The sequence below is a fragment of the Apteryx mantelli genome, chromosome 1 (assembly GCF_036417845.1).
Source record: "Apteryx mantelli isolate bAptMan1 chromosome 1, bAptMan1.hap1, whole genome shotgun sequence".
NCBI classification, from domain to species: Eukaryota; Metazoa; Chordata; class Aves; order Apterygiformes; family Apterygidae; genus Apteryx; species Apteryx mantelli.
Window position 1 is genome coordinate 168,896,457 of NC_089978.1, and position 27,651 is coordinate 168,924,107.

The 27,651-nt window shown below is 43.5% G+C and overlaps 1 protein-coding gene across 1 annotated transcript; it reads left to right on the forward strand.

Moving 5' to 3' along the window:
• Positions 1-589: 589 nt before the first annotated feature.
• On the forward strand, positions 590-27,647 carry SLC5A8 (solute carrier family 5 member 8). Its single transcript, XM_013947323.1, has 16 exons — positions 590-940; positions 2,968-3,033; positions 5,990-6,041; positions 7,617-7,684; positions 8,571-8,725; positions 10,192-10,332; positions 14,646-14,775; positions 15,535-15,623; positions 16,921-17,033; positions 18,389-18,456; positions 18,756-18,842; positions 19,563-19,768; positions 20,977-21,080; positions 22,905-22,990; positions 24,488-24,647; positions 27,625-27,647. Exons 1-15 carry the CDS (start codon positions 590-592, stop codon positions 24,617-24,619), a joined length of 1,848 nt encoding a protein of 615 aa, XP_013802777.1. The 3' UTR covers positions 24,620-24,647; positions 27,625-27,647.
• The last annotated feature ends 4 nt before the right edge of the window (positions 27,648-27,651 follow it).

The following is a 27,651-nucleotide window of genomic DNA, read 5'->3' on the forward strand; positions in this document are numbered from 1 at the left end:
CCCCGCCGCCGCGGGGAGGAGCGGCCGCCGGTACCGTATAAGGGCCGCCCGGCGACCGGCTCCGGCATTCGCTCCCGGCGCAGCTCGCACCCCGCCCGGGCGGAGACCTGCGCGGGGTGAACCGCCCCGGCCCCGGCCCCGGCCCCGGCCCCGGCCCCGGCCCCGGCCCCGGCCCCGGCCCCGGCCCCGGCGGAGAGCACCGCACCTGCTCCGCGCCTGCCCCGGCGGGGCACACCGCTCCGCTCCGCATCGCTCCGCGCCTGCCCCGGCGGAGGGCACCGCACCTGCACCGCGCCTGCCCCGGCGGGGGCACCGCTCCTCACTGCTCCTACCCCGACGGGGGGCATCGCCCGCACCGCGCCTGCCCCAGCGGGCTGCATCGCACCACTCCTATCCCGGCGGGGAGCACTGCACCGCACCGCTCCGCTCTGCTCCGTGCCTGCCGCAGTGGGGGGCACCGCATCGCTCCTGCCCCGGCAGGGCACACCGCACCTCACCGCTTTGCGCTTACCCCGGTGGGCTGCACTGTACCCCATCCCCTTGCCCCTGCACTTGCTGCTCCTGCTGGGGCAGAGCCTTGGCCCCTAGGATGAGTTCCTCCAGCAGCATTGGGCGCTTCAATGTCTGGGACTACGTGGTCTTTGCAGCCATGCTGCTGGTGTCGGCGATCATCGGCATCTACTATGCCTTTGCGGGAGGAGGGCAGAAGACCTCCAAGGACTACCTAATGGGGGGCCGCAGCATGACCGCCCTGCCTGTGGCGCTCTCTCTCACCGCCAGCTTCATGTCAGCTGTCACAGTGCTGGGCACCCCTGCCGAAGTCTACCGCTTCGGTGCCATCTTCAGCATCTTTGCCATCACCTATGCCCTGGTGGTGCTGTGCAGTGCTGAGATCTTCTTGCCTGTCTTCTACCGGCTGGGCATCACCAGCACCTATGAGGTAAGGTGGGGTGGAAGGAGCCTTTCCATAGCCTTCAGGGAGCTGGGGACCCTCTTGTGACTGCTTTCCATGGATCTCCCCCCAAGATCTTCCCCAAAAGCCCCTTGCAATCAGTGCTGGCCCGTTCCTCATAGTGCCCCTAGAGTAGGCTGCAACCCATTCTGTCCCCAGGTCTGCCTGCATTGCCTCTGCCGAGAGGAGATGCTCAATCCTGCTGGCTTGGCTCAGGAGCTGAGCACTGTGCCAGCTATGTTTCCTCACTCCAGATACTCAGTTTAGTAGGTGGATTAATCCTCATGCAGTTTGGACAGTGGTGTGTAGTTAGTGATGTGTAATTAACACACTGAGAGCAGAATACAAAAGCATCCAGCATAGGAACTAGAGTTCTCAAATCCTGGTTCCTCCAGGTGGGTTTCTAAGCTCAGATGCAGCCACCAAGGTCCCACTCCAGTAGGGCATATGTTTCTGGTGTTCTTAGAGATTTTGAGAAGACATCCTTGCTACTTGAGACTGTTCACACTGGTGAATGCCTGTTCTGTCATGCTGACCTCAATGAGGTCAGCAAGCACTCTGTGTCTGTGAGGATTTTCTCGCTTCCACCAAAATATGGCTGAGTCAGTCTTCAGCCCAGCATGTAAGTTAAAAGTATAGCTAGCAGCACAAAGACGTCTGGAGTGGGGGGGGGGGCACATCACAAATTGAGTCTATAACCATTTTGGGGTGAGGAGACATCTGGTCAGGGCTTTCTCCTGACCCAGTAGGTCCATGCAACCTTTTTACCTTCCTGCAGACTGAGAGGTGCTAAATTGGTCATGTCACAGAGCCCTTCAGGAAAGGGACATCAGTGCAGGTGTGTGTCCTTGGCTAGCTACTTTGTTCTTCTGCATTTTATTACACTAGGCAGGGGTGTTATAGCTCTGGAAGCTGAAACAAGGTTTCTGTTGGAAGATCTAGATAAGAATTCTCCAAAAGAAACCTCTCGTGGCTTCCATTGTGTTTTAAATTACTAATCTTTGGACTGTAAGTTAAGATACTTAATACAGAGTTCCTCTCATTAAAAGCTTTTAATTATGACTAGAAACTCCCTGATAATCTGGGGAATGAATCTGCAAAATGCAGCTATAAAAGACATACCTTCTATTTGTGAACAGAGTTCAGAGCTTGGACAACTTTCTGTGTCTGTCCAGGGGTTAAACATTGCTTGAATGTGCTCACAGTTCACATTTTAGATGTGCAACCCATGGGTGAGCAATTTGAGATATCTGAGTGTTTATGTCTGTGTTGATTGAACAGATTGGCAGGTAAAGGAGATCCCTTTTGTGCAACCACACATTGCAGAGGGTAGATAGGATAGACAGTGGGAAGAAATCTGCCCTATAAAGTGACAAACTCATTGACAGGTCATGATGTGCCAGGCTAGACAGAAAAGGGAGGGTTCATGTTTGTGCCAAAAGTTAAATTTCTCCCTACTGGTGGAAGATGGCAAGTTACTTTGGTGAGGTCAGGTGAGGTTACCATCAGAGGAAGCCGCTGACCACTGAAGACCTTCTGTCCTCTCCCACAGCAGTTCAGGTGAAGGTGCGTATTGCCAGAGCTTCCAAACCAAGGCTGAGAGATAGCTGCAGTGTTTTCATTTTCTCTCTGATTTCACAATGCAAACAGGTTCTTTTGTTCACTGATATTTCTTTGTGACCGTTGCCAAGTGCATAACAGCTGCTGGTCTTTGCCAAGTCACAGTGCGCAGCTCCTTGTCTGCCGAGTGCCTCGAGGCAGCTACATATCACCAGTTTCCATTCTGGAGACTCCATTGTGTACTGGCTAGTTTATGTCTACTTCACTTGCTCGTGTTTCATTATCCAGCTGAGGTCTGCAAAGAAATAAATCCAGTTGACTCTAAGGGTCTTGGCCTTTCAGGAAAATGTAAAAACAGCAGAGTACTCTTTCTGTGTTGCTCATCACTTAACTCTAGTCCTATCAGTAATGCCAACTCTGGGGATAAACATTGTTTTTTTTCTTCTCTTTTACAGTATTTAGAGCTTCGATTTAATAAATACCTGCGTCTCTGTGGAACAGTCCTCTTCGTTGTACAAACGGCAAGTAAACCTCAAAGCAGTTCTGTGGCCCTTGCTAGCCATCAGGATTCTTCAGCTTTGTGTAACTGATTGCTGTCTCTAAACGGTTGGTGAGGTTATGACAGTCCGTGTGTGGCTGGAAGTAAGAGAAAGAAAACTCTTTCTGCTCCAAAGCAAGGAGGCGGAGAGCGGATGCCGGCCTACCTGCCCCTTTGTTCTCTCCATGCCTTGCTGAGCACCCGGAGCAGTCACTTGGCATCGGTACCAAGCCAAGGGACGAGCGACCCTTCGCTGCAGCGTAATGGTGCGGAGAGCACTCGCTTGCCTGCCCACGCAAGAAAGCCACAGCAGGTTCAAAATGTAAACATGCCCCAATTATCTGCGGCGGCGTTTTTCATCCCGTGGTCTGTGCATTCTGGGAGTCTGACTAATTCCCAAAGGTCTGTGAAAGGTGACAAAGAAAACAAGCCACCAGGAGGCTGTCATTTGCTCCGCAAGGGTTTGTACCCCCACCAGGAAAAATCTGGGTGTCCGCAAACTGGGAAGTTGCAAACCACTGCCTCAGGGAATGTTAAGCTAAAGCAGTCCCTGCAGTCCCTGCAATTATGGTCAGTGTGGTTTGCTGTACCCAGCCCATTCTGGGAGGCAGTATCAGATCACAGTTTTCAAATGTACAGTGAGTGCGTGCGTTCCAGGTGCTTTGAAGCATCACAAACACAAACGTGAGTTTTCGTCTTTTTTCATAATTATGACGTGGGCTTTTTAGGGAAATTAAAGCAAGATTAAACATACAATCAGAGAACTTTTCAAGTTATATTTCCATGTATTCTTGCTTTTTGCCCCCCATCTTTTTTTATTTAAGACACACCAACAGGTACCAAACAATTGCAATTGCAACAATAAAATGGTGCTCATAGCAGTGCTGTTTACTTATTTGAACAGTGCTGCTTAGCTTGCTTTTTACAGATATACAAGCTTTTTACAGACATATGAGCCCAGAAGGAAGGTAGAGTGCTAGCATGTTTGACTCCTGACAATGTTCCACCACCAAATAAGAAGGCATCACAGTTCTGAAAGTGGAAGGTGGAACAAGCCAAGCATAATCTTTGCTTGCAAGGCTCAGAAAATAATTCTATGATGTAACTTGAATACGTGTCCAAGGAAATTAGCTAAAGATTTACGGACATCTTTCTGTGCCAAGAGCTAGTGATTTCAATAAACTGAATCATGAAAAGAATAGTGGGGAAAGAAAAAAAAAATACCAAGCTCTTAATGGTGTAATTTTAACTGTTTTAAAATTATTGGCATTTTTTTTTAAGTATACATAGTAATACAACCTGAAAAAACACTGAAAAAGTGGAATGATTATATCGTCATTCCTGTTTTAATTTACACAAAAATGTGATCATACTTGTGACAAAACATTTTAATTTCTAATGCTTCAAAGCTCCTGGCACACATTCACTGCGTATGAGAAAGCTGCTTTCTCATCCTGACTCCCTGAACAGGCTGGATTCAGCAAACCACGCAGTCAGTAACTGCTCGGACAGCAAGTCAAGCATGGTTTGGACTTGGCAGGTGTTAGTAGTTGTTAGCTGCAAAGTAATGCAGCTCGTAGTGAGGGGGCTTTCACCAGGGACTAGTCAGGGCTGGCAGCTTTCTTGGCATACAAGCTATATATGAAAATCTAGAAAGGGCTCAGAGCACAGAGAGCAACGCACACGCACGCTGGCACAGGTGGGGAGTGGTACACAGGCTGGAAGTCCCAATTTCTCCGGGTGTCCCACCATCCATTCTGCTATGGGCTGTGCTGGGCGTGCAGCAAGGGACCACGGCAATTCGGTAACATAGGGTGCAGCATTTCCCCCCACAGCTGGATTACAACCCTGGTTACCAGCTGGCTCGTGCTCCAGCGTAGCCTCTGGCCATGTGGCACTGCTCCAGCACAAGAGCTGGTTTGGACCTGCTCAAAAGCTACAGAGGGCAACCTGTGAGTTAGCGGTCTGGGTTGAGATTGTCGCCTGTGCCCGGGGCCAACCGGGCACCTGCTGAGTGCTGGGTGACTTCCGAGTCTGCTGCTTTTCCATGCCCCAGCCCCAGCGCTACCCCCGCAGGGGTGTAAATCAGGAGTCAGAGGTGTTCAGACATGGAAATGTGGTGCGAGTCAGCTCAGGACCTGAAGGAAGCTTGGATCCCTTGCCTCGGGTCCCCTGACCTTCCCTGAAATCGCCTGCCCTTTGCAGGCTGCCTTGCCCTGGGTCACGTCACATGCTGAACTTTTCCTAGTAGTATGAGGCGGTAGTAACAGTGGATAAAAAGGCCAACAGGGTTTTAAAATATACCTAAAGAAATTACAGAGGATATCAGTGCATGAGGTCCACTGTGCTCTTCCAAGGGTGTGGAGTATCATCTCCTTCATTTGTCTATATCTTTTCCTGTAATGGATGAGAATACAAATCTGCTGATAACCATGCTTGGCTTCGTTTTACAGCACAATAATCCCTGATGATGCTATCCATAATGACTAACTAATGCTGTATTTCTTGTTCTTATTCATGCACATTGTAGCTGCATACTGAGAGGCATATTGATCCGAAGACTGAGAAAAAAATTGTAATAGATTCCTGTGTGCAAACTGTGTGTAAATCTCATCAATGTTCTCTTCCTTTTATTTCTGCCACATGACTGCAGATTTTAAGCAATAAAGCAAGTTAATTAGAAAAGCCAGGAAAAGCTGAAGAGGAGTTTGGTATTTAAGAGTCACTGTGGTATACATTTTAAGAACACTAGACTGTGAGGATGCAATGCTTTTTAGTCTCAGACATTTATCTTCTAACAGTTGGAATTATTTCTCAACACTGAAGAGTACTTGGGTATGTAGAAAATATAGATTGCATAAATGCTTGAAGAGAAACCATCTCAGAAAACTATCACCTTTACAATTCTTTTGATTTTATATCTTTTTTTCTCCATCTAGACTTTATACACTGGTATAGTCATTTATGCTCCAGCTTTAGCATTAAATCAAGGTAAGATGAACATACTGCAACTGTTATTCTACTGTTACAATTTTTTCTGCACATGGTACTGGCAGGCTTTTTTTGTAATGCACATCTATAAATAGATAGCTCAAGGATCAACTGTGAAGTCTTCCAAGACTTCTGTTAATCCCAAAGGGAGTGCTTATAGAAAGCCTCCCAGTTGTAATCCTAGTTCTGTAATCCCTAGTTGTAAGGGATTATGGAAGAGACTTGAGGAAAAAATCTGCTCTCCTTTACGCTGACTGTCTAGGAATATCTTTAGTCATGACTACATTCAGAAAAGTTAAGAAAAACTAAGTAAATCTTGAAGGCAACTGACATACCAAACACGTTTAATTGCCCTGCTTAAGTGCTCTCCTTCAAGAGGAGAGCTAAATAAAAGTTCTGCTGCAAATCACTTTTTTCCATGCCAATATGGTTTTGGACTGCCTGGAAATGTTTAATTCAGCTCATCCTTTTGCTTGGAAAAACAAAGCAAAACAAAGAGATCTTGAGCTTAAGATATCTGCTATGGTATTTCCAAAATGAAATATTTCGGTTTTCTACTTTGTAAATGAGCTGCATTTATTTTTAAAGGGGAAAAAGCTTTTGTTTGGAGCCAAATGAAACTTCTGATCTGACACAATTAATTTGTCTGTTTGGCAAGAAAAGGCAATAGCAAAATGCAAAGGAAAAATTAATCATTTTGGCTAGAATGAAAATCATAATTGCTTTTTTTTTTTTTTATCTTGTTCAATGAACAAGAAGAAAGAAAAAAATAAAAACCTGTCTGCATTGTTCTCCTCAGGTGTATAAGGCCCATGGGTTTTATGTCCTTGAGGTTTTATATTTGCACGGTAAATATACACCAAAACAAGTTATGATCTATCTGGCTCCCGACCAGAAGCAATATTTTTCATTAAGCTCAGTGCAGTATTTTTCAGTAGCCTGAGCTGTTCATCAGCGAGCCACGTGGTGCTGTGCCCGGCACGGCGGGACTGCACCAAGCTCAGGCAGCGAGAGCTTGCATACCGACCACAGCACAGTCTTGTCTGGCATGGACATACCTATTGTATTGCCCTAAAAAAAAGCAGCATGTAACAGGCTTTTAGTCTGACACACCGTCTTACAGACCACTGCTTAAACCACCTTTACTCTGTGGAGTATCCTCGTGCTGTTTACCTGCTTTGATCCCTGGTGAAAGACTCTGTGGGACTACCCAGGTGCCTCAAAGGAAGGACATGCATTTTAAAACCTTCCCGAGCTGGAAGTATTCAGATGTGTTGCTTGTCAGCATTCAAATTAAACACAAATAGCTTCTTAGGTCCTTGAAATATATATAATTTTTTAGGAGTTGTAACAACTGTTTTTTCAGGGCTTTTTCCATTTTTAGATTTGGCCAGGATGAATCCTCTGGTTTAGAGACACAAATCTTATCATTGCAATTTTTTAATACCTTCTACTTTTGCATGTAACTTATTTCCTTTTTTTTTTTCCCAGCAACCAAATTCAGGTCAAAAATAGACCTTCAGGTTTTTGTCCCCAAAGCTTCATTCACATTGGCACCCTTTCCCTCTTTTCCAGTCACAGGCTTCGACCTCTGGGGTGCAGTGGTGGCAACTGGTGTAGTCTGCACTTTCTACTGCACATTGGTATGTGGCTTTAGATGAGAAAAATCTCTTTTCCTTGTGCCATTCATATCGAACACAGAATTTATTGAAAAGTAACCTCATAACTGGGTTATCCCATAGGGGTACATTTCACAGTGAGGCTGTAGCCACAGAGATATATTCACCCAGGGACATCTCTGGACTATTGAAAGGAGGGTAGAGTTGACTCAAATCTTTTCTGTTTTGATATGTTTGAAATTTTGCTGTTGCTGAAAGAACAACAAAAGGCAGATTTTGCTTCTAAAAATCCCCCCTATGTTTTTATCTTCTAAACTAGTAGAGCTTAGCTGTGTAATTTGTCAAGCGCCTGCTCTTTGCGGCCATAATAGTCCTGTCTGTTATTGAATAGAGCCACTGAAAACAGCAGCAAGTGCCACATGAAAAAAAAAAGGTCTTTAGATTAATACTGATTGCCCAAGTGTCTTGAAGGGTTTAAAAGGAATCTCAGCAACATAAGTTTATTTATATATTTTGGATTAAATCATGTTTATTTTTATTCGCATGAATGGTATGCCTTCTGAAGTTAGTGAAACTGTATACACGTAAGACTAGCACAGGCTGCCCACTTACATTCTGACTCCAACCAAACTCTGAATCAGGGTTGATTTTGTGGGGAAGGAAATACTGGATTAAACTATACATATGGCCAAAGCATGATACACTCCAAAAAAGGGGTCAGCGTGTCCTGAACAGGTTCCAGGATGCAATTTCTAAATATCCCAGTAAAAAATTATCTCTGTTCAGGAGGAAGATGAAATTAATCTACTATGCATAATCCACATAATCCACATAGTACCATTTCTCTTAGTTGACCGTGACCGTGTAACAGTGCTCTTGCTGTACCTGATCCGTGCTGCTCCTTGTGCAGGGTGGCCTGAAGGCCGTGGTGTGGACAGACGTTTTCCAGGTTGGGATCATGGTCGCTGGATTTTCATCTGTGATTATACGAGCCGTGGTGTTTCAAGAGGGAATCGGACACATTGTAAATGATTCCTACTATGGAGGAAGATTAAACTTCTGGGAGTGAGTTTGTATTTGCAAATAATATGCCTTTTTATTCACAGTGTGACTATCTGTGGAATTAAATTGCTCTTGAGGGTATGGGGTAGGGGAGTTGGGGGTCCAATTTTTGTGTATTTTTAAACAAGCTTACCTAGTTTGAATGATATTTTTAGGTTTTACACCATGCAAAAACTTGCAAAGAGAAAAATCTCTTTGCAGAAAATTATTTTGTCAAGTAGGTATTTTAAGGATATATTTTAGATTCCTGTGAAAGTGAATGGTGAATAGGAGGGGACAATCATATTCATAATTACAGTTTGCAAACAAATGATTTGTCATTTTGGGTACCGAACCAAATGATTGGGAAAATAATAGTTTGGGGCTAATCTGAAAATAGGAAATGTTTTTCTTTTCCTTAAAATAAAAATCTGATGGAAATTTTCACGGTGTGTTAAACAAAATATTTCAATCATTTGGAGATGAAAGTGTTTAGTTTTAACAATATTTTAACTTCCATTATTGTAACTATTAATAGACTAAAAATATGACTTTGCAAGGTCAATAATATTCATTTTTGACAGTGTCAAAACAAAACACTTCAAGTCAAAAAAAAGTTTTTTGTACTTCTTGATGAATAGGTGAGTCCTGAGAAAGTTCACCTAGGGCTGTTGGTAACAAAAGCTTAGTTTGAAAAATGTTACCTTTATCTATCACTTCATGTTATTCATAAGGTCATTCTGCAGATCTCTTCAACAAGTTCTTCAGTAAATAATTCATCTGTGGATATTTTCTTCTTTTGGTGAATGGTGACTTTTCAGTCTGTCTGGCTGACTTGCAGTGGTTATACAGCATTGCTCCTTCCCCCCCTTTTTGGGGTTCAAAAACAGGAAAAAAAAGGAAGAATAAAGGCATGTAATAAGTGAATTAGTAGGACATTGTTCACCAAGCTAAGCATTCTTTAGTGCTTTATTCAAATGTGATTTAAAACAATTTATTTCTGGCTATTTAAAGCCTGTTCTTCACAGCACCTAATACATAGAGCTAGATCAGCAAAATGTTATACAGAGATTCTGTCCACAGAGGTTGGGCATGCAAACACACCTTGGTGTTGGTGTCATACTGATGTCCCTGGAGATAAGAGGCATATTACACTTTTACTGAAACATCATTTCATGACAGCAGCCAGAGTCATTACATGCATGCAGCTTTACTTATGACCATCGTTTATAGGCAAATAAATTTGTCAGAATAAACCTTTGGACACATCTGAGTTTTTTGCTGGATCAGGATTTCATCTCTGAATTTAACATTTGCTTTCTGTGATTTCATATAAAGTTGGAGTATCTGAATGTTCAAAAACTGGCCAGATTAGAGGGTTTATATTAGAACAAATATGAGCGTATTTCTTCTCCTAGCCATTAAGGTCTTATGATATTGAAAAAATTTTCATATTCTGAGTTTGTTTCTTCTCTTCCCTCTCTTTGTAGCTTTAATCCGAATCCTTTGCAAAGGCACACCTTTTGGACGATTGTTATAGGTGGGACCTTCACATGGACTGGCATATATGGGGTCAACCAGTCTCAAGTACAGAGATACATCGCATGTAAAACCAGGTTTCACGCAAAACTGTAAGTCTGCCTACAGTAACTGTTCAATGTCTAAATTTAGCAGTGACTATTCTTTAAAAGGGAATTTTTTTTAAGGGAATGTTTTTTCCTACTTGTAAAAGTCCCATAAAAACTACTTGTAAAAATCAACAGCTTGCTTTCTGCTTTGTGAACCAGGTTAGTGCTATAAATACTGGTATTTGAATTACATATAATTGACTGTTACATTCAACTTTGTGCCAAACTGTTTTACTGTGCCACTATTCTTGCATACAAATAGCTGCATTAAGTTTATATGCAACCTAAAGACCAAATGATATAGTACTTACTTGTGCTGAAGCTATATCAAGACAGCATCTTTAATTGCTACTCTATTAAACCTAAATCAATGTTTGGGAATTTTGCTTGAGTAAAGACTAGGAGAATTTTCCATACAGAGGAGTACAAGCATGAGAAAATACAAAAATGTTTTATTCAGTGATAAAATTTCTAAGGAATCATATATTTTGTTTTCTCAATAGCCATGATGTATTCTTTAAGAGTTCACTATGGAAAGTAAGAGTTCTGTTTTCCTTAAGTTTAATAATTTCTGATCAGTCTTTACTCTAGACCAGAGTATATTTATTAATTTTATTATCTTCTCTTTATAATTAGTATCCCTCCAGTAGCCCAGAATTTAGGATTTAAGACATATTAGCCAGCTTGTAAACTCTTTCTATTTACAGGAGAAATATATAAAAGGACATTGTAACTATAGTCACCATAAATTCCATAATACAGTGACACACAGTAGAGGAGTTTTATGAAGGCTTTCACTTTAAAAAGAGAGCAAAATACCCACAAAATCATGTACAGTTTAGGTTATAGTAGTAATGAAAATCTACTTTTCAGTCATTCACACTGCAAACAGGAATGAGCTGATGCTCGTCATCAGCCACATCTCCAGCACATGATGTGACACCTCCGCAATTGCCGCATGTCTGGCTTCCAGGCTCTTGATGTTGCAGTGGCAGGAGGTGCATCCCCCATCTGTAAAGCCAGCCAGCATGATCACGTATAGGCAACGGCTACCTACATCGTGCCCAAATTGTGTGCCACTGACACTGCTCTTTCCAAGCGCTCACTCCACTTGTGGCCACGTTCCTCTCTCGCACCCTCCTTGTAATGAGGGACATCTCAGGGGTGTCCCAGAAGCAGAGTGTGGCCAAGGGGAACCTGGCACCACGGCAGCTTCTGGGCAGATTTTCTGAGCTGTTGCACAGCTTTGACCAGAGCTGGAGCCTACCTGGTTCCAGAGGGGTTTGGATGGGATTTATGGCTCCTAACAAATTAAAGGTGGCACTGCCTTTACAAGCAGAGTCCTTGCTTGCCGGTGCGGCCGGTTAAATTCTCTGGCATCTCGCTTGTGCCTGCTGATATTCCCCCCGGCACGGAGAGCTTTCAGTATAGCGGTTATAGCTTGTCACAATTATAGACAGTGGCATTCTGTGGTAACTATCTAGCTCATTCACAAATGTATTTATAAGCACCTCTGGCAAGCCACATTGGTGGCCTGCACCTCTTATTGCCATTAACCTGCACACAGAAACAAAAAATATTGTCAGGTCAAAAGCATAGGGTTTTGCACTACCATTGCATTTACTGAAAGGTTTTAGAAGAGACAGCACAATAATAAATCAGAGCTGAGAAATTAACTCTTTCACAGATCCCAACTTGTGATTTCTGGGAAGTCCTTAAAAAATGACACAAGAATAGGAATTTTCTCAGGCTTTGAGATTGGATTTCACCCCATTTAAGAAACATACCAGTAGGTATGGACACATGCTGCATCCTCCAACTAGGCAAATCAAACATAAAGCTCATATATGAATGATAACAGACATTTAGAGCAGAAGAGCACTTTCAGAAAAATAGGGCCTACTAACACATTTTCTCCTACTTTCCTTTCAAGGTCATCATCTGGCATGTTTCAGTGCTGAAATCTTAGAGCCAGACTGAAATAAACAACCAAAGATAAGCCTTGCACTGTCACACTACCTACTTCACCCAAGTTCCACCCCATGTTACTCACCTACAATTAATGGGAACACCTCCCTCCAATAGTGCTACAATTATTATAATCCAGTGCTTAGTCACAGGGTGTACCCTGAGCCAGGAAGTAAATCAGAAGAAAAAAAAAACAAAAACAGAATTTTCTTTTCACTGTCAAACACTGACACAGTTTAAAAGCAAGAATTGCCAGATTCAAACAAACAATTCCTTTTGCTTTCCTGTATTTCTCTGCCTTTAGTTACTTGACTTTCTAACCTTTACTGTAGGCTATAGGCTAATACTGCTATTACTTCTATTCAAAGGATTTAGATTGATTTAACTCATTGGTTAAATTTTGTGTTAAATAGCTTCTGAGTGCCTTGCATCAAGGTAGATTAAGCCAATACAGAAACACTTTCAGCTAAATTGATGCAAGACACCCAACCAATATGTGAGTGTCTGTAAGAAGACCACTTCATTTTTGCTTAATTAGTCCAGAGAAAAACTTAAAGTAATGCTAGTTCTGTGTTTAGATCAGCTCTAATTGTAAATGCAAAGCATGAAAGCAGGGTTTCCCGTCCTGAGTTATCCCATCAGCTTTTATCTACATAGGTCTTTTTTAGGAGTTTATGTTGTGTTTGCCTATGAGTTTTCTGTGGTATAGCTAGCTCAGCTAGTTAATCTATGGTACTCTTTTCTAACCGTACACATTTCAATGCTGAACAAGGCCTATAAGGTTAGGTTTTCTTCTGCATCCACTCTGACAGGTCCTGTAGAGCAGTCCAAAGGCTGATGTCCCTCCTTGGATACTGAGAGTGCTGAAAGACCTCCCGAAGCACTGCAGGCACAGATATATTTGCATAGATACCAGAGATCCTCCCAGTGGAGGTCTTAGCAGTTGGCACAGGTCCGGGGCACATGATCTGCCAGGCAATTAAGTCACTATAGGTGAATGGTACACAGATAACTGTGGGGTAACTGGAAAGGAACGCTGTTTTTCAAGGCTGAGCTCCCTGTGGGTGTTTGCTCAAGTTGAACACTGTAGGTAAGCCAGAGTGCGAAGAACATGGTGACCCAGGAATAGTCAAGAGCTGAAAAACATTGAGAAGATCAGGTAGGAGGGGATAGGAGGGAAAATCCCTCACTGAGGGAGGAAACAGATGAGAAGAGCAATTTGTTTTTCACAGCCTATAGAGAATACCAGTTGCGTGTAGCATTAACACTTGAGGATCGGCGTTTCTGCTCTACCTCTGTGTTACCTGTCGCTCTGGTCAGGATGTGGGGAGGAGATGGGGTTACTTTACCATACCAGGCTCCAAGTCCAGGTTAGTCACTGAAAGGGGAAGCTCTGGGGCTGGTGGCAATCCCCTGCTCTCTGAAAATGACAGCTATAAGTAACTAACTCCAACCCAGATCCCAGGAAGAAGGACTGTATGCTTCACTGCTGCCTTCCACAGAGATTTTGTTGAGAGGAAATGCTGAATTTATTGCTTTATAAGCATGATTCCAGCATTGTGCAAGTACAGTAATGCAGCTCCAGAGGCAAAGGAGTGCTAGTGCTCATTAAAAGGTACCCCACACTTTGATCTGGGACACCCCGCCTTACAAATCTGACTGGGATTTGTCTTTACCAAGGGGTGTGGTGAGGGGGGAGTGTTTTCTTGCCAGCTACCTGTACTCTGAAACTTGTGCACCTGATGAAATGTGAGATTAACCATATTTCTCCCATCATTTCTTGATGAGATTTTGTCAGAGGATGGGCACTCAGACCATATGATCAAGAACAAAGTATAATTCTTATATTTAAAAATGTCAGTGACAGGTCTGGTTGAGGCCATATCATGACTCCCTTTCAGGTGGTCAGTCACCAGCTGGAATGACTCCTCAATGGTACATGACTGCTGGTGTGAGCACTTGTTCACTTGGCTCTAAAGAGGCTCACATCTAGAAGAGGTCTGGTCCACTGACCACAGCATAGTGGGATATCTAGCTCCTATCAACTTCAGCAGCTGCTGAGCGCCTACATGTACCTCTGTGGAGCTGGGGTTGAGCTCCATATGTTTCTCTGCAGTTGTTTGCTGCCCATGCCTAGCACTGAATGATGTTTGGTTTTTAAGCCGAAATGATCATAGTACAAAACACTGTCTCAGCCAGTTGCTCCTTCCCTCCCGACTGGTCAGGAGCTGAGCAGAGGTGTAGCCTGCCACGTCCACGTGTGCTAGGCTATATTGTGGCACCAACCTCTAGGGTTTTCAGGGCCTTGACTTTCTTTAACCTTGGCACTTCCTTGTGTGCTCATGCAGGTCTCTCTATATCAACTTGGTGGGCCTCTGGGCGATCTTGGCATGCGCAGTGCTGTGCGGACTGGCCCTGTACTCCATCTACAAGGACTGTGACCCATGGACAGCCAAGCAGGTCTCAGCACCAGACCAGGTAGAGCCCCCATGTTTCAGCGGGAAGGCCAGGAAGGGGATGCTGCCATGGGGCTTGGCATGCAGGGAAGCTGAGGAATGCCCACTGCCTTGCCCCGTTCATGTGGGATGAGGAAGGAGAACCCAGATGAAGCTGCTGACTTGGATGGCTCTTGATGAACGGGCAAGGTGGAGAGAAGAGCTGGTACAGGAGGGAGACAGGGCTGCTCGGGCACCTCAGTGACTTTAAGGGGTGACCACTGGCCTGAAGCCAGTGGCTTCAGGTGCTGTAAGACCTCTTTGGGAGCTATCAAGGCACAGATACCTTTACCAGAGTCTCTAAGCGTAAGGCTGTTCAGTAACAGTAAAGAGCACGTTGGGAGACTTGACCATAATCTACCTGCAGTGAGGGAGCAGGATAAATCCATTAATGCTTCAGAGATATATAGGCCAATGGTGGTGGTGGTGGACACAAACAAAAAAGCATAAAATAAGAAGTTCCCAGAAAAATCAGGCTGTTCTTTTGACGTAGGGGCAGTTTGTTCCTCAGGGTTACTGCTGCCTGTCTAAAACCTGGATCCTAATAGAGCTTACTGAATCTCAAGTGGATGATTTAGGAATCATTTTATGTGTAGAAAACCAATAAATAGTGCCAAATGGGACATTTAAAATTAGAAGAGCTGGGTAGGAAGGCAGTAAGAAGGTTATAACAAAAACAATACAGTGCAAAAAGAAAAATTGGGGCTAGATAGTAATATTTCTTACTCTCTGAACTTTTCAGCTAATGCCCTACCTAGTGCTGGATATTCTCCGTGATTTTCCAGGATTGCCAGGGCTTTTTGTGGCTAGTGCCTACAGTGGGACATTAAGGTAACTTAAAGATGAAAAAAGAACTAACATATACATCACTAGACTCCAAATTATTATTAGGCTAATGTTGCATTTATACTAAAACTTTTGCATTTCATTTCTTTTCATTCTTAAAAAAAAACCATTATGAGATGTTTGACATTGCAGCTTAAAAATTTGCAGGTTTCATCAGTAGCGCTTTGAGGTCTTAAGACTCAAAGCTGTTTGGAGTTCCCTACTAACAACTTCAGGAAACAGCCACACACAACATACAGCACTAACAAACCCTTCATATCTGTGCTTTAAAGCCCCTCTGCTTTAGGAAGTTGTAAGTTTTATAAGCAGGTGGTTATGCAAAATAGCTGCAGTTTGGGGGAATTTTCTGCTGCTCGTCTTTAACTTTCCAGTTTCAAACCTGCATAATTTTAAACACATCTTCCTTTTCCTTGTTCCTGATCTTTACAGTCTTGGTTACAAAAGAGTTCCTGGACTTCCAATTGTCTCAAGTGAGCCCTGTGAAAACAATGGTCACTATATATTTTTAATAGAGGGAAAAAAAAATAAATCTCCTTCTATCCCTTAGTGGGGAGTGTTCTGTTCAACTTTCCCAAGGTGTGTCTCCTGGGAAATACCACCTCTCCCAGGAAAGACTTTGAATAACAGCAAGCAGATAAAAATTGGCAAAACTTAAGAATGTGACAGCAGAATAATTTTTGGCTCTGAATACTTGTAGTTATGTAAATAGAGAGAACAGCCACAATAGTTTGTTTTCACGCTTTGAGGGAAAGGCTGAAAGCAAGGTACAAATAGTTACAAGATCACCTGACTGGCTTTGCACCTTAGAGGTGCTGATTTCTCTGACTGCAAAGGGATCCTGGAGCAGTTTGGTTTGGACTACTTGCCTTATTTTCAGACGACTGTAATTAGCTTATCTGAAGCCTTCTTTGAGAATGCATTCACTGGCCTGCATGTAGGAATTTTACCTAGCCAGATGTATGCTATATGGATTTGTAAAAATATTACATGTACCAATAAAGTTACAGCTTAGCTATATGCAAAAGCTCTTTTGATTGACTTCTCCAGGCCAATCTTTTCATCAAGACCTGCCTTGTCTTCACTAAGATCAATTATTTTAAACAATTTTTGTAAGCTATTAACTGTTCCCAGTTAGTAATAGTCATTTCAACCAACACAGCTGTTACATTGGTTCTCTGATACTGTTTCAGGCAGTAGCAGCTTCTCCCTGCCTTTAACTGTTCTGTTATCTGTGATTTCAACTCCTAAGACAAAAAATTTGTATAAATCTTGTCTCCTCTAGTACAGTGTCCTCCAGCATCAATGCTCTGGCTGCTGTGACTGTCGAAGACCTCATTAGGCCATACTTCAGATCTCTCTCTGAAAAGAAACTGTCCTGGATTTCCATGGGGATGAGTATGTCTGGAAAATATCTTTTCCACTTTTACTTTACAAAATGAGATCTTGATTTGGATCTTATTTATGGCAACATAAGTCAGAAGTAAGTCCTTTCAGAACAGTACAATTACATTGGCACAATACTTGAGGGAGATCAGATCAGGTATATAAGCTTTACACAGAAGGGGGGAAATGGCTATTTCAAGTGAACAGAAGAAAAGAAAAAAGCCATCTCGTTTTATCTTTAAGCAGTAAAGATGCACTGCATCTGCATTCAGTATTGATTCTTCGTACTACAGAACTAAATGTCTCTGAAATAAATGTTATTTTTTCTTGCTTCTGTCAAAAATTAGAAGAATGGAAAACAACTTTGTGACAAACCTTTTGAAAAGGGAGTGATGCATGAGCAACAGCATCCTGCCCCCAGAGTATTCATGAGAATGAGAAACTTCATGTCTTCTCCGATACACCCTAAAATCCTCAGTCTGTTTGGATTCTCTATTTAGCATAGCTCAAGGAAGAGAGGAAGAACAAGGCTGAGCAGATGGTTTATGTCTCTAAAGTGCAGTCCCTGTCTCTGCTAGCTGTACTGCCTGACACCAGCAGCAGGTGTGGCCCAGGACAGTGTATGCAATAGGTGTAAAAACCCACAGTCCCAACATGGTGTCATAGCCCAGGCCACTGAGCACAGCACGCTGGTGGCAGGTGACAAGCGTTAAGTATCGTCACCCAAGAGCATTGTTTCTTAAATATTATTGCAAGTAATGTTTAGGCCAGATTTGTTGATGCTCCAATATTATCACAAGCTGCCTGACATCTTGCATTAAACACTGGGATTAATTTACTGCTTCTGTCCTTGTACAGTGAAACTCAATAGGGGTGGAAGTGGAGAAAACAAATGAGGCAGTGTTATGGGTCCTGGGAAGAAGGGACATTGGCTGCTCAGGACATCTACCTCCCCATGACCTGCGACATTCTTTGTCATAGTGCCAGCTCCCAGTAATCTTCCAGCATTTACTTTCTTGCTCCAAAGATTTAGACTGAGAAGCAAAATCCTTCCTCCAAAATAATGACAATCACACAGATTAGCTGAGCAGTGTATGTTGTACTGCCAGACTGGTTAATCCTTGCTGCTATTTAGGATTAAATATTTCAACTAATCTTCAGTGATATACAGGAAGAAGATTGCCAAGCTTGTGTGAGCTCCTTTTAATGTAAACATCAACCTGGCATTTTTGCTGATTCAGGGACTCTTAGAAACAATCCAGATGATGACAGATTTGGTTTGGAGATGTCAGGAGTCACACTGGGTTAAAGGGAGACATTTTTCAAGCTTCAGCAGATTTACACGTTGTTCTGCCTTTCCCACATAGGCCTGTTTTATGGTGGAGTGTGCATTGCTATGGCCGCATTGGCATCTGTCATGGGAGCCTTGTTGCAGGTGGGTGTCAGACTGCTTTTCCATGTCCTTGTTAAATAACCCAGAAGGAGTTGTGTAAGGAAATAATTGCTGGATATCATTATGAGATTAGTTTTTATTTGTTGGGTATTGGCTTCAGACAGCCCATGGCCCAGCCTCAGCTCTAAACAACCCTGTAACCATACCTTGTCCTGCCACCTTAGAACATGCTGGTTACAAACATGTAATTTCTTTTCCCCCCCCCATCTTCCCTTCACACCATGATGGAGGCTTTAACTTTCCTGGACAGCACCTGATAGCAGACTCTCTTCCTTCCTCAGGCAGCACTAAGCATTTTTGGCATGGTTGGTGGTCCCCTTTTAGGACTGTTTGCCCTGGGAATCCTCTGCTCCTTTGCAAATGGAATGGTAAGTAGAAGTTAAGCCTTGTTGGCTCAAAATTCATTGATTGCTTTGGACATCTCCGTTTTCTCCCTCTGTAATTTTGTGTTGGGCAGCAAGGGAGAACTCTGACATTTTCCATGTAGCTCTTTCCCTTTGCTCCTCTTCCTACTTAACCCCATGAAGTGACAAAACAGGGCTGTATAAGATTCCCATGTCCATAGAAAAAAATTCTGAATAAATATGAACCCTTGTCAAGGACTGCTGGAAAAAACACAGTTTTAGAAGAAACAGGGAACCAAGCATATTGACATATAGCTGAAAAAAAATCAGCCCCACAGTAAGCCTGGAGGATGCAGGCCTGTCTGAGCAAAAGTGGGAAACAAGGGGCCCAAATACTTGCCCCATGCAGGCAGCCAAGTGAACCAGCAAGTTCAAACACCAGCCACCAGTCCCTTGGGTAGGATGGAGAACCCAGCAGATTGAAGGGCCTAGAGGGGCAGGCAGTCTTCAAAACTCATCTGGAAGTTAGAGGTGATAAAAAAACCTCTTTAAATTAGAGGCTGAGTTGCAGTGTTCTGGAGGAGTGCTTCAGTGTCATAAAAATCAGCATTTCCTGAAGAAAAGCTATTCCATCCAAAGTTATTGGATTAAAAAGTTTGGATTATTTTGACTATTGCTTACTCATCCAGTTTTTATGTACTTTTGCTTTTCAGTTAAATCCAGTTTTCATTTTCTGTTTTGCAGGGTGCATTTGTGGGTCTTGTCAGTGGCTTTGCTATTTCACTTTGGGTTGGAATTGGAGCTCAGATTTATCCTCCTCTCCCAGCGAGGACTATTCCACTAAGTCTCTCCACTGCAGGCTGTAACATATCCAGCTCAAGCAATTTCACTTCACCAACAGAAAATCCAGTAACAACACTCTTCTACACACAAGCCAAAGAATATACAAGGTATACAAGTCCATCATGGGTAATCAACACTGCACACATTTGGTTTAAAAACACTGTGAACCTCTGCTTAGCATTTGTGTTAATATAAATTTTCCTAATTAACCAGCTAGGTAAATCAGTTGGGAAGTAACAATTGTCTGTGATTTTTTTTTCCTGTCAGAGTGAAGTTTGCCTGCATTATCCCAGAACAAGAAGTCAAAGTGAATCTTCCTATTGACCTGAAAAGCTTTTGTTCTGTATTTGAATCTAAAGGCTTAGATATGCTTTATTGGGAGCCATGGCTTTGGAGAAGGAATAAACTTTATAATTACAAGATTAGCTTCCATATAACCTTTTGCTCTATGAATCTAAGTTGTAGATGGTTAAAGGGGAATTTGCCAGTTTAACAACTCTTCCTACAACAGCTTGTCTGTGCAGATATAGCTCTAACCAGCAAAACCAGAAGAGTGTGTAATGGGTATAATGGGCAAAAGGGTTTTTCTCCCCTTTTCAATAGGCAGAAGTCTTACTTTTGTTACCCACAGCTATAAGTAACAGATACAAGAAATAATGCAGGGAACAGCAGGAATAGGAGCTAAACAAAAGTTTCCAGGGATTCACAATCCTCACACCTTAGAGCATTGTACAGTCAGCAGCAGACACTGTGGTGCACACATGAGTGTGCAACTTCAGTTTCACAGGCAACATGCCTCACACAAGACCTCTAGCCTTGCTCATGGCTGTGGGGAAGTCACTATTGCAATGGACAGGGTCGACTGGGAGAACAGAGTCAGATGTAACAGGCAGCAAGACAGTTGTGTATTTCTGGCTCTTTAGAGCTGAATGTGGCTAATCTGCTAGCATTTTATGCCTTTAAATATCATGCCCCCTCCTAAAGATGCTATCCCTTCATCTGGATAGCTGGAGTGCTCAGTTTTGCACTAAATTCCTAGCAGAGACAAGATCATCCTGTTTTACCTGTTCTGTCCCATTCATTGCCTCACTGCACTGACCAGTCCACTCCCTTACGAAGGGACTTGCCCTGCAAATTTTAAAATCAGATTTTGAATGCACATTTTATTACACAGAGGTAATTCAACAGAACCAGATCACTTGTTAGTTCCAAAAGTAAGTCTGCATTTATAATCAGTCTAGAAACATAGCCAACATTTTCAAGTTGTCCAGAATAGGAAGGCAGAGATGATTAACTCTTTCTGCTCTTTTTTTAGGCCTGTCCTAGCAGACAACTGGTATTCCTTGTCTTACCTCTACTTCAGCACGCTTGGGACCCTTGTCACAGTAGCTGTGGGGATAGTGACCAGCCTCCTTACAGGTACTAGTCCCAGAACTGTCATTGAATGGAAGTCTTAGTTCTCTTTCAAGCTAACATGACCAAGCAGAGCTGGCATTGCTACAGTGCCAGGGACCCTGTTGTAAAGGCCGTGTAAAAGTTCCCATCCTAACTCTTGTTTCCTTCCCTCAGCCCCTCTGCATCCCATGCTCAGTCTCTGCCCACAGCAAAAGATATTTCATATTTCTAAGGACACAGAAGTTTCAGCAGTTAACCTGAGGGGCAAGAAGATATGAATCTATTTTTCCTGTTTTATTAGATCCCAGCAGGTGCTGAGGTTTCAGGGTTGTCCCTGAACATGGCAACAACTCCAAGCAAGGAGATACACCTATGCTTCTTCAACAGGACAAAAGCAGTTTTACTTAGAGTGAGTTCAGAGCACTCAAGGGTTATTGTCTGAGCCTGTTCAGTGCATGTTTTTCCACCACATTCACCATGTATGTACCTAAGAGCTGCATACCCTGTGCACGGCTATGTTGCTTCTTTCTCAGTAGTCCCTGTACTATTTGTATAGGGGGCAAAAGCAACACTTGAGACCAGGACTTAGTTCCATCCTGTGGGATCTCTGCTTTTGCATCTGGCCAGTATTTAAACCAAGCCTATCATCCACCTTGCCCACACCAGAAACAGCATAAAAGCAGCTGCTCTCACAGCTTTCCCACTGTGCCCAGCCAAATTCCTGCAATAGCACTCAGACTTTGGTGCTGCTGGATTTCAGACCTAGTAGTCTAGCCTAGAATTGCTTTAGAGGTGAACTCTCTCTTTTTATTCTACTTCAAGACTATGAAACTCAGAACACAGTAGACAGACTGGCTTCCATTAGCTTCCTTGTACCTTGCAACCAATAAGCATAAGATGCACTTTTACCACTTTCTTTTCCTTGTTAGCTGCTCAAGAACTTGCTCACATTTCTTTCCTCCTTCCTTCTATCCTATCCTTACTTTCCTCACTGACATGCACTCTGCACAGGACAAGGTACAGCTCTGGTAGGGATGCCTGTAGACAAGTTTTGGCTCTTATCTGCTTGGGATCAGGACATTTGTAGCCCCTCTACTGAAAACCTCTCCACCAGGCTGTTAAGCCATAGAACAAAAGAGAAGCTGGGCAACTCTACCCATTCAGTAAATCTAACACAGCTTCAGACATAAAATGAGCCCCCTAAGAGAATTGACTCAGGTCAAGACCCTATTTAAGAGTCATGTGGAGATCAATGCTAACTCCCAGCACCTGTATCTCATTTCATTTCCACACACATTCCCACACCAGACAGTTAATCTTCCATGTGCTAAAAGTGCCCAAATACCCCATTTCACCCCTTGGCTTTTCTTAAATAACTCACCATAGAAATCAGTGTGGCCTGGTGTGAGGACACCCTTACTCTGGAGAACAGGAGCCCTGCTGACAGGGAGCCAAGGATCAGGACCCAGGCTCCAGGGCAGCACCTGGTACCACACATCCTGCCCAGGCTGGATGGTCCCAGATGTCACCATATGCGATTCATCCTTTTTGATGACTGTGTCAGCATTTTTAACACAATTCAGAAATCTGGAGAGGGTCTAGGAAACTCTGAAAAAGGGCTAAGGCATTTCATATAGACCCTGAGGATCATGTTACATTTTGGGAGATGCAGGAGATACAGCGCTATAAAGAAATGTTCCCTAAGGAAAGTAACGTCCGGCTTGTAACTGCCTGATGGCTTTTGCTGCATGACTCTGTCCTGCTCACCTGGCCTGGTGCCCATAGCTGGGCTCTAACATATCACTCACAGGTGGACACCTGGCTGATTGAAACCTGGCTGTTTTGCAGGAGGACTAAAGCAGAAGACAGACTGTAAATTCCTGCTAACCAAAGAAGACTTCCTGTCCAACTTTTCATGGTCTAAATCTGAGACAGTAAGTGTAGTTTTATGACGCCTCTGATTTAAAGCAGTCTCTCCTTGTGGGTACAAAGGCACATAGTCCATGGCCTATTTTCCCCACCAGGATGAATAGCATCTGATGCTGCCTGATATGAGTCTGCTTTAAGACAGTAGCAGAGCACAAGGTGGGTCAGGGAAAAGCAGCTGGCACAGGCAAGGAAGCTATGTTTGGCCACAGCTTGACTTCAGTGAACAACAGAGCAGCCGCTGAGACAAAAGAGAGTTGTTCTCAGGGTTTCTGCCAAAATCTTCCTTCACTAGTCTCTTGGAAGCTGGCCCAAGGCACGCTTTGAACTCAGCAAAGCCTCCTTTGTTTGTAAACATATGTTCTCTAGATTCTGGGGGTTTTGCAACATCAGCTACTGTTTGAGGGAAAACATTTCCAGTCAGCATATCTATTTCCTAGCTCCCTCCCTAAGGTAAAAGAAAAAGGCAGAAATTATTGGCTAGAGTGGAAACAACATGCCTTACAAAGGGGAATGCAGGGGAAATTTGGTTTTCAAAATAAACTATAGGTTACCTTTCAATCAGTGTCCTCTGGATGTTGAACATGCAAGTTCAGCTCTGTTCAGTGCTTTTCAAGTGCTGCAGTAGAGACAATGATATCTTTGAAATGATCCAGTTTGCAAAATGCTTCTGCCCCATGAAGATAACCCCTTTTATTATGATGCCGTGTATTTCAGCTTCTGGATACGGAAGGCCTTTTTACTATACTGCATACTGTTTGCCCATGTCACTGGAAACCAGCTATCCAGCTGATGTCATTCACTATAGCTCCACTGTCTTTAATGGACTGACATCTGTTTTCACCATCTGGGAATTTAATTCCAAAAGTCTTAAAAAAAAAAAAAAAAAAAAAAAAAAAGTGAAAGCTAATTCCCACAGCAATGCTAATTTCTGCCTGGAGTCAGGAAAAAAAAAAGCGTCTTGCCAGTTATACAGCTGGGAGTTGGGTAGCAAATGGTTGGCACCACAACTAATGCAGAAAGTTAATTGTTGAGAAAAGATTAGGGGCAACTGAGACTTTCTGCATGTGAAGAGCTCAGCCTTTCAATATGTTTGACAGAGATGGTGCATCAAAGCAACAATGCGTGTTAATCTGCTTTTCATATCAAAGATGATTCAAGGACCAAGGGTTGGCAAGCAATAGCTTGGAGGTCTGGCGGTGACAGATCGCTAGACAGGAATGTGGCAGTTGCAACTTTGCACACCCCAAAAAGCCTTAGACACAATTTGCAAGACAAGAACATTTTACATGACTAGTAACAATATGCAATAACAGTTTTTCCATGCCCCTAGAAAAATACCAGCTACTGCAATGAGTAACTATTTATGCTCTGGCTGCAACATGTGTTTGCCTGCCAGGCCTCCTAATTAGCTATGTAAATCAGGCCTGACTCAGCTTGCATGCAGGTCAAAGAGAGGAAGGCTCGCTCTTCCACTTCACATGGTTTTTGTCTTTGCTTTTTAGCCAGAGAAAGTGGAAGTGTTGAACTGGAAACCATTCACCCTGGCATCTGAAGGAACCGACAACCCTGCTTTCAGCCACATGGAAATGGAGGTCTCAGGCAATAAGGACAAAGTCAATGGCCTTCATATATGACATGGGCCATGTCAGCGCATGAGGACAGGTCTGCTCATATATTAAAAGCATTGCTGACATTCCTGTGATGGATCAGTTACCAGCCCTGCTGGGGTTGTGGGCAGAAGTCTCTGCAGAGCTTTGTGGCACTGTCACCCTTGCATGACCTTGACATTAAGAACGTGTCAAGAGAGGAATCAGGTCTTTCTTGCTCTTCTCTCCCTCTCTCTTGGGATCTTTGCAACAGGGCTTAAGGCAATGTCTCTAAGTGAAATGTTTGCCTGATATTCTTGAGCCTCCTGAAAAATATCTGCTTTTAATCTCAGTTCACTCTCAGAGCAATTTTTTTTTTTGTAAGATCACAGTGTTCCCCCAGAAATGGCTGCTTCTCTCTCTCTCTTTTTTTTTAAGCCATTGAAAGTATGAAGAGAATAGTACTGCAAGATCTTATCAGATTGGAAGAAACACAGGTTTTCCTAAAGTGCAGGAGGTATATTTAGTGCCATCTGGTTGCTTAGTAGAATTGATCCTGAGAATGTATTTATTTTGCTGTTTTGTTTGTGTATTTTTGTTTTCATTAAGCCACTCGTTCTCAGGTTACCTGCATCTCCTCCTTTCTGCTCACTGCTGGGAGCTGCAAGAGTGCCTTTGGAGATGGATGGAGGAAAGAGTTAATAATATCCTTCCTTTCACTCCCTTCCTCGCTCTTCTGGCCTGTCTTGCCCGTGCAGAGCTGGTCCTCATGATGGAAATGAGCCATCTGGACTTTTTATTCAGATCCATGTAGCAGAGCCACAGTAGTCTTCTTCATGCCAAAAGTGCTGGCCAAGGACCACTCTTGCACAGGGCTGGGTCTGGTGTGGCAGAGATGTTAACGGAAGATGAGTGGTCTCTTTGCTGTGCTGGATGAGACTGGTGCAGAGAGAAGGTGGTGGCATCTGCAGTTGCCACTGCTGTTACCTGCAGAGCTATGCGCTAAAACCTCGTGCAGCCATCTGTGTTCGTTTGGTCCCTGTTGTCACTCTGACAATTCAGGCGCAACTGTCACAGTTGGTCCAGATTAGGCTAGAGCCCATCTTGTGTTTTGGCAGGTGGGGAGAATCCGCTGCACCACCCTCCCAGGAAGGGGAAGGGATCACAGAGGTGGTAATTTGGGGAAGGCTCTTCGCAAGCTGCAAGGCAGAGGATGGCTCCTCCTCTGGTTGGGCTGCCAAGGGGAGTTGAATGGCACATGCCCAATAACCACATACTTCTGTGGTTGAGGAGGGTGCAGACCCCCATAGCTTCCTCATACTGTGTGCTCGCTGGCACAGCAGGGAACAGCCTTGCTCTGTTGTTTGTACAGCAGGCCTTTTGCTATAGCCATACACGGATATTTAAACCTTCTCTAAGGTAGCAGAATAAGGTTGGAATATAAAAGCTTTTGCAGGAAAGCCAATCCGTGGAGCTCATAAAGCAGTTGCACTTGAGTCCCAAATGAAACGTTGACTGTGTGTCTTAAAGGCTTTCTAAAAGTCATGCTGTGGCTGCGCTGGGCCCCAAGCCACTGCAGCTTGGAACAGGACACAGTGCTAGTTTATCTGCTCTGACTTGGGCCCTTCAGCATTTAAATCAAGCTATTCTGTGCCCCTGTGACAGAGGGCACTTGATGATCTATTGCATGAGATGAGCTGACGGGATCAGAAAACATTAGGAAGTGAAAATGGGCTCCAAGAGGCTGGCCTCTTCTAGAGAATTACAGGCCAGATGCCTACTCTATCTTGTGTCCCTGTATCGGAAATTTGAGACAACGGCAGCATCCTGAAGAAATTCTTCTGGGATCTGGGACAGGGGCCTCTATTCTGGGACTGTTCTAGTCACTCTGAGACTAATCCACCAAGTGGAAGAGTTGCCTTTGCTTCCCAGGCTGGAAAAGGTTAAGTGCAGCCCATCCAGCCTATGGCTCTGTCTCCATGACACAGGAATAGATACTGCATTTCGTATTACAGAACAGTTCTTGAGCATTGGAGCAAAATAATTTGTACTTACCAGGAACTTTCAGCCCACAGGTCTGACAAAGGGTAAGTACTAGGATATCCACTATACTGCAGAGTGCCAAAATGTGGTGAAAAGCCCTGGTGTGCCTGCTATGTGCCTCTGCTCTGTTGTACAGAGCAAGCCATCGATGGAGAAGACAGAAGCGTCTGTGCCCACTGGTATGGGCTATGGTGCTCTCAACACACTCCCTTCATGCTAATCTCCCATCTGACTATGCTTCTCAGGGGTGACTGATCATTACCAGCTGGTTCCTATAAAACAGCATCACTATGATGTCCTTTATTCCACTGCTCTGTACTGCGATCATTGTTTGCACAATAATTGACACCGCATTAAACTGTCTTGGATGACCTGTGACTTCTACCTATTTTTTTTCTCGTGGAGTGAAGGCTAATTTTCCCAGTTATCACAGTTAAGAAACAATGTAGCATCAATTTTTTTCCCCCTCAGTGTTTTGAATTCATGTAATTTATTAAAACTGAGAAAGCACATAAACGAGCATCTTAAAGTTTAACTTATTGTCTGAAGTCACTATTTAAGCACTGAGCAGTCATTTAGTTTTGATTTTGGTATGAAGTGAAAGTTTGGGCCACATATATCTATCTACAATATCTACTGGCCCACAAGCAAGATGGCAAGATGAGTATTCCCCGGGGAAAATATCTTGCTCTAGAAGGTTTAGAGACAAACATCCTTGAACTTTGCAGAGGACTCTGGGAACTACCCCATTTCTTGCTACTTAACCTCCCAGGATTGCTGCAGAGCTAGAGAGTGACTCTTTCTGCTTTATTTTTTTTCAATACACTTATTTTTTTAATTGGCATCACTAATTAAAGCACTTAATTTTGAAAAAGATTTTCTCTGGGATCTTACAGTGTCCTCTTCTAGCTGGACCCACAGCCAGGGCCTTGCCTGAGTAAAAGCAGCAAGATAATTTTTAGTGTTTCTGTTGCTCTCCTCCATCCTGATCCTTTATCTGTTCCAGCTAGAAGCTCACCCCACAAAGAAGTGAAGGA

Coding starts and splice junctions, on each gene's coding strand:
- SLC5A8 (XM_013947323.1), top strand. CDS start 590: ATGAGTTCCTCCAGCAGCATTGGGCGCTTCAATGTCTGGGACTACGTG. Junction 7,685..8,570: donor GCACTTTCTACTGCACATTG/GTATGTGGCTTT, acceptor CTCCTTGTGCAG/GGTGGCCTGAAGGCCGTGGT. Junction 19,769..20,976: donor CAAGCCAAAGAATATACAAG/GTATACAAGTCC, acceptor CTCTTTTTTTAG/GCCTGTCCTAGCAGACAACT.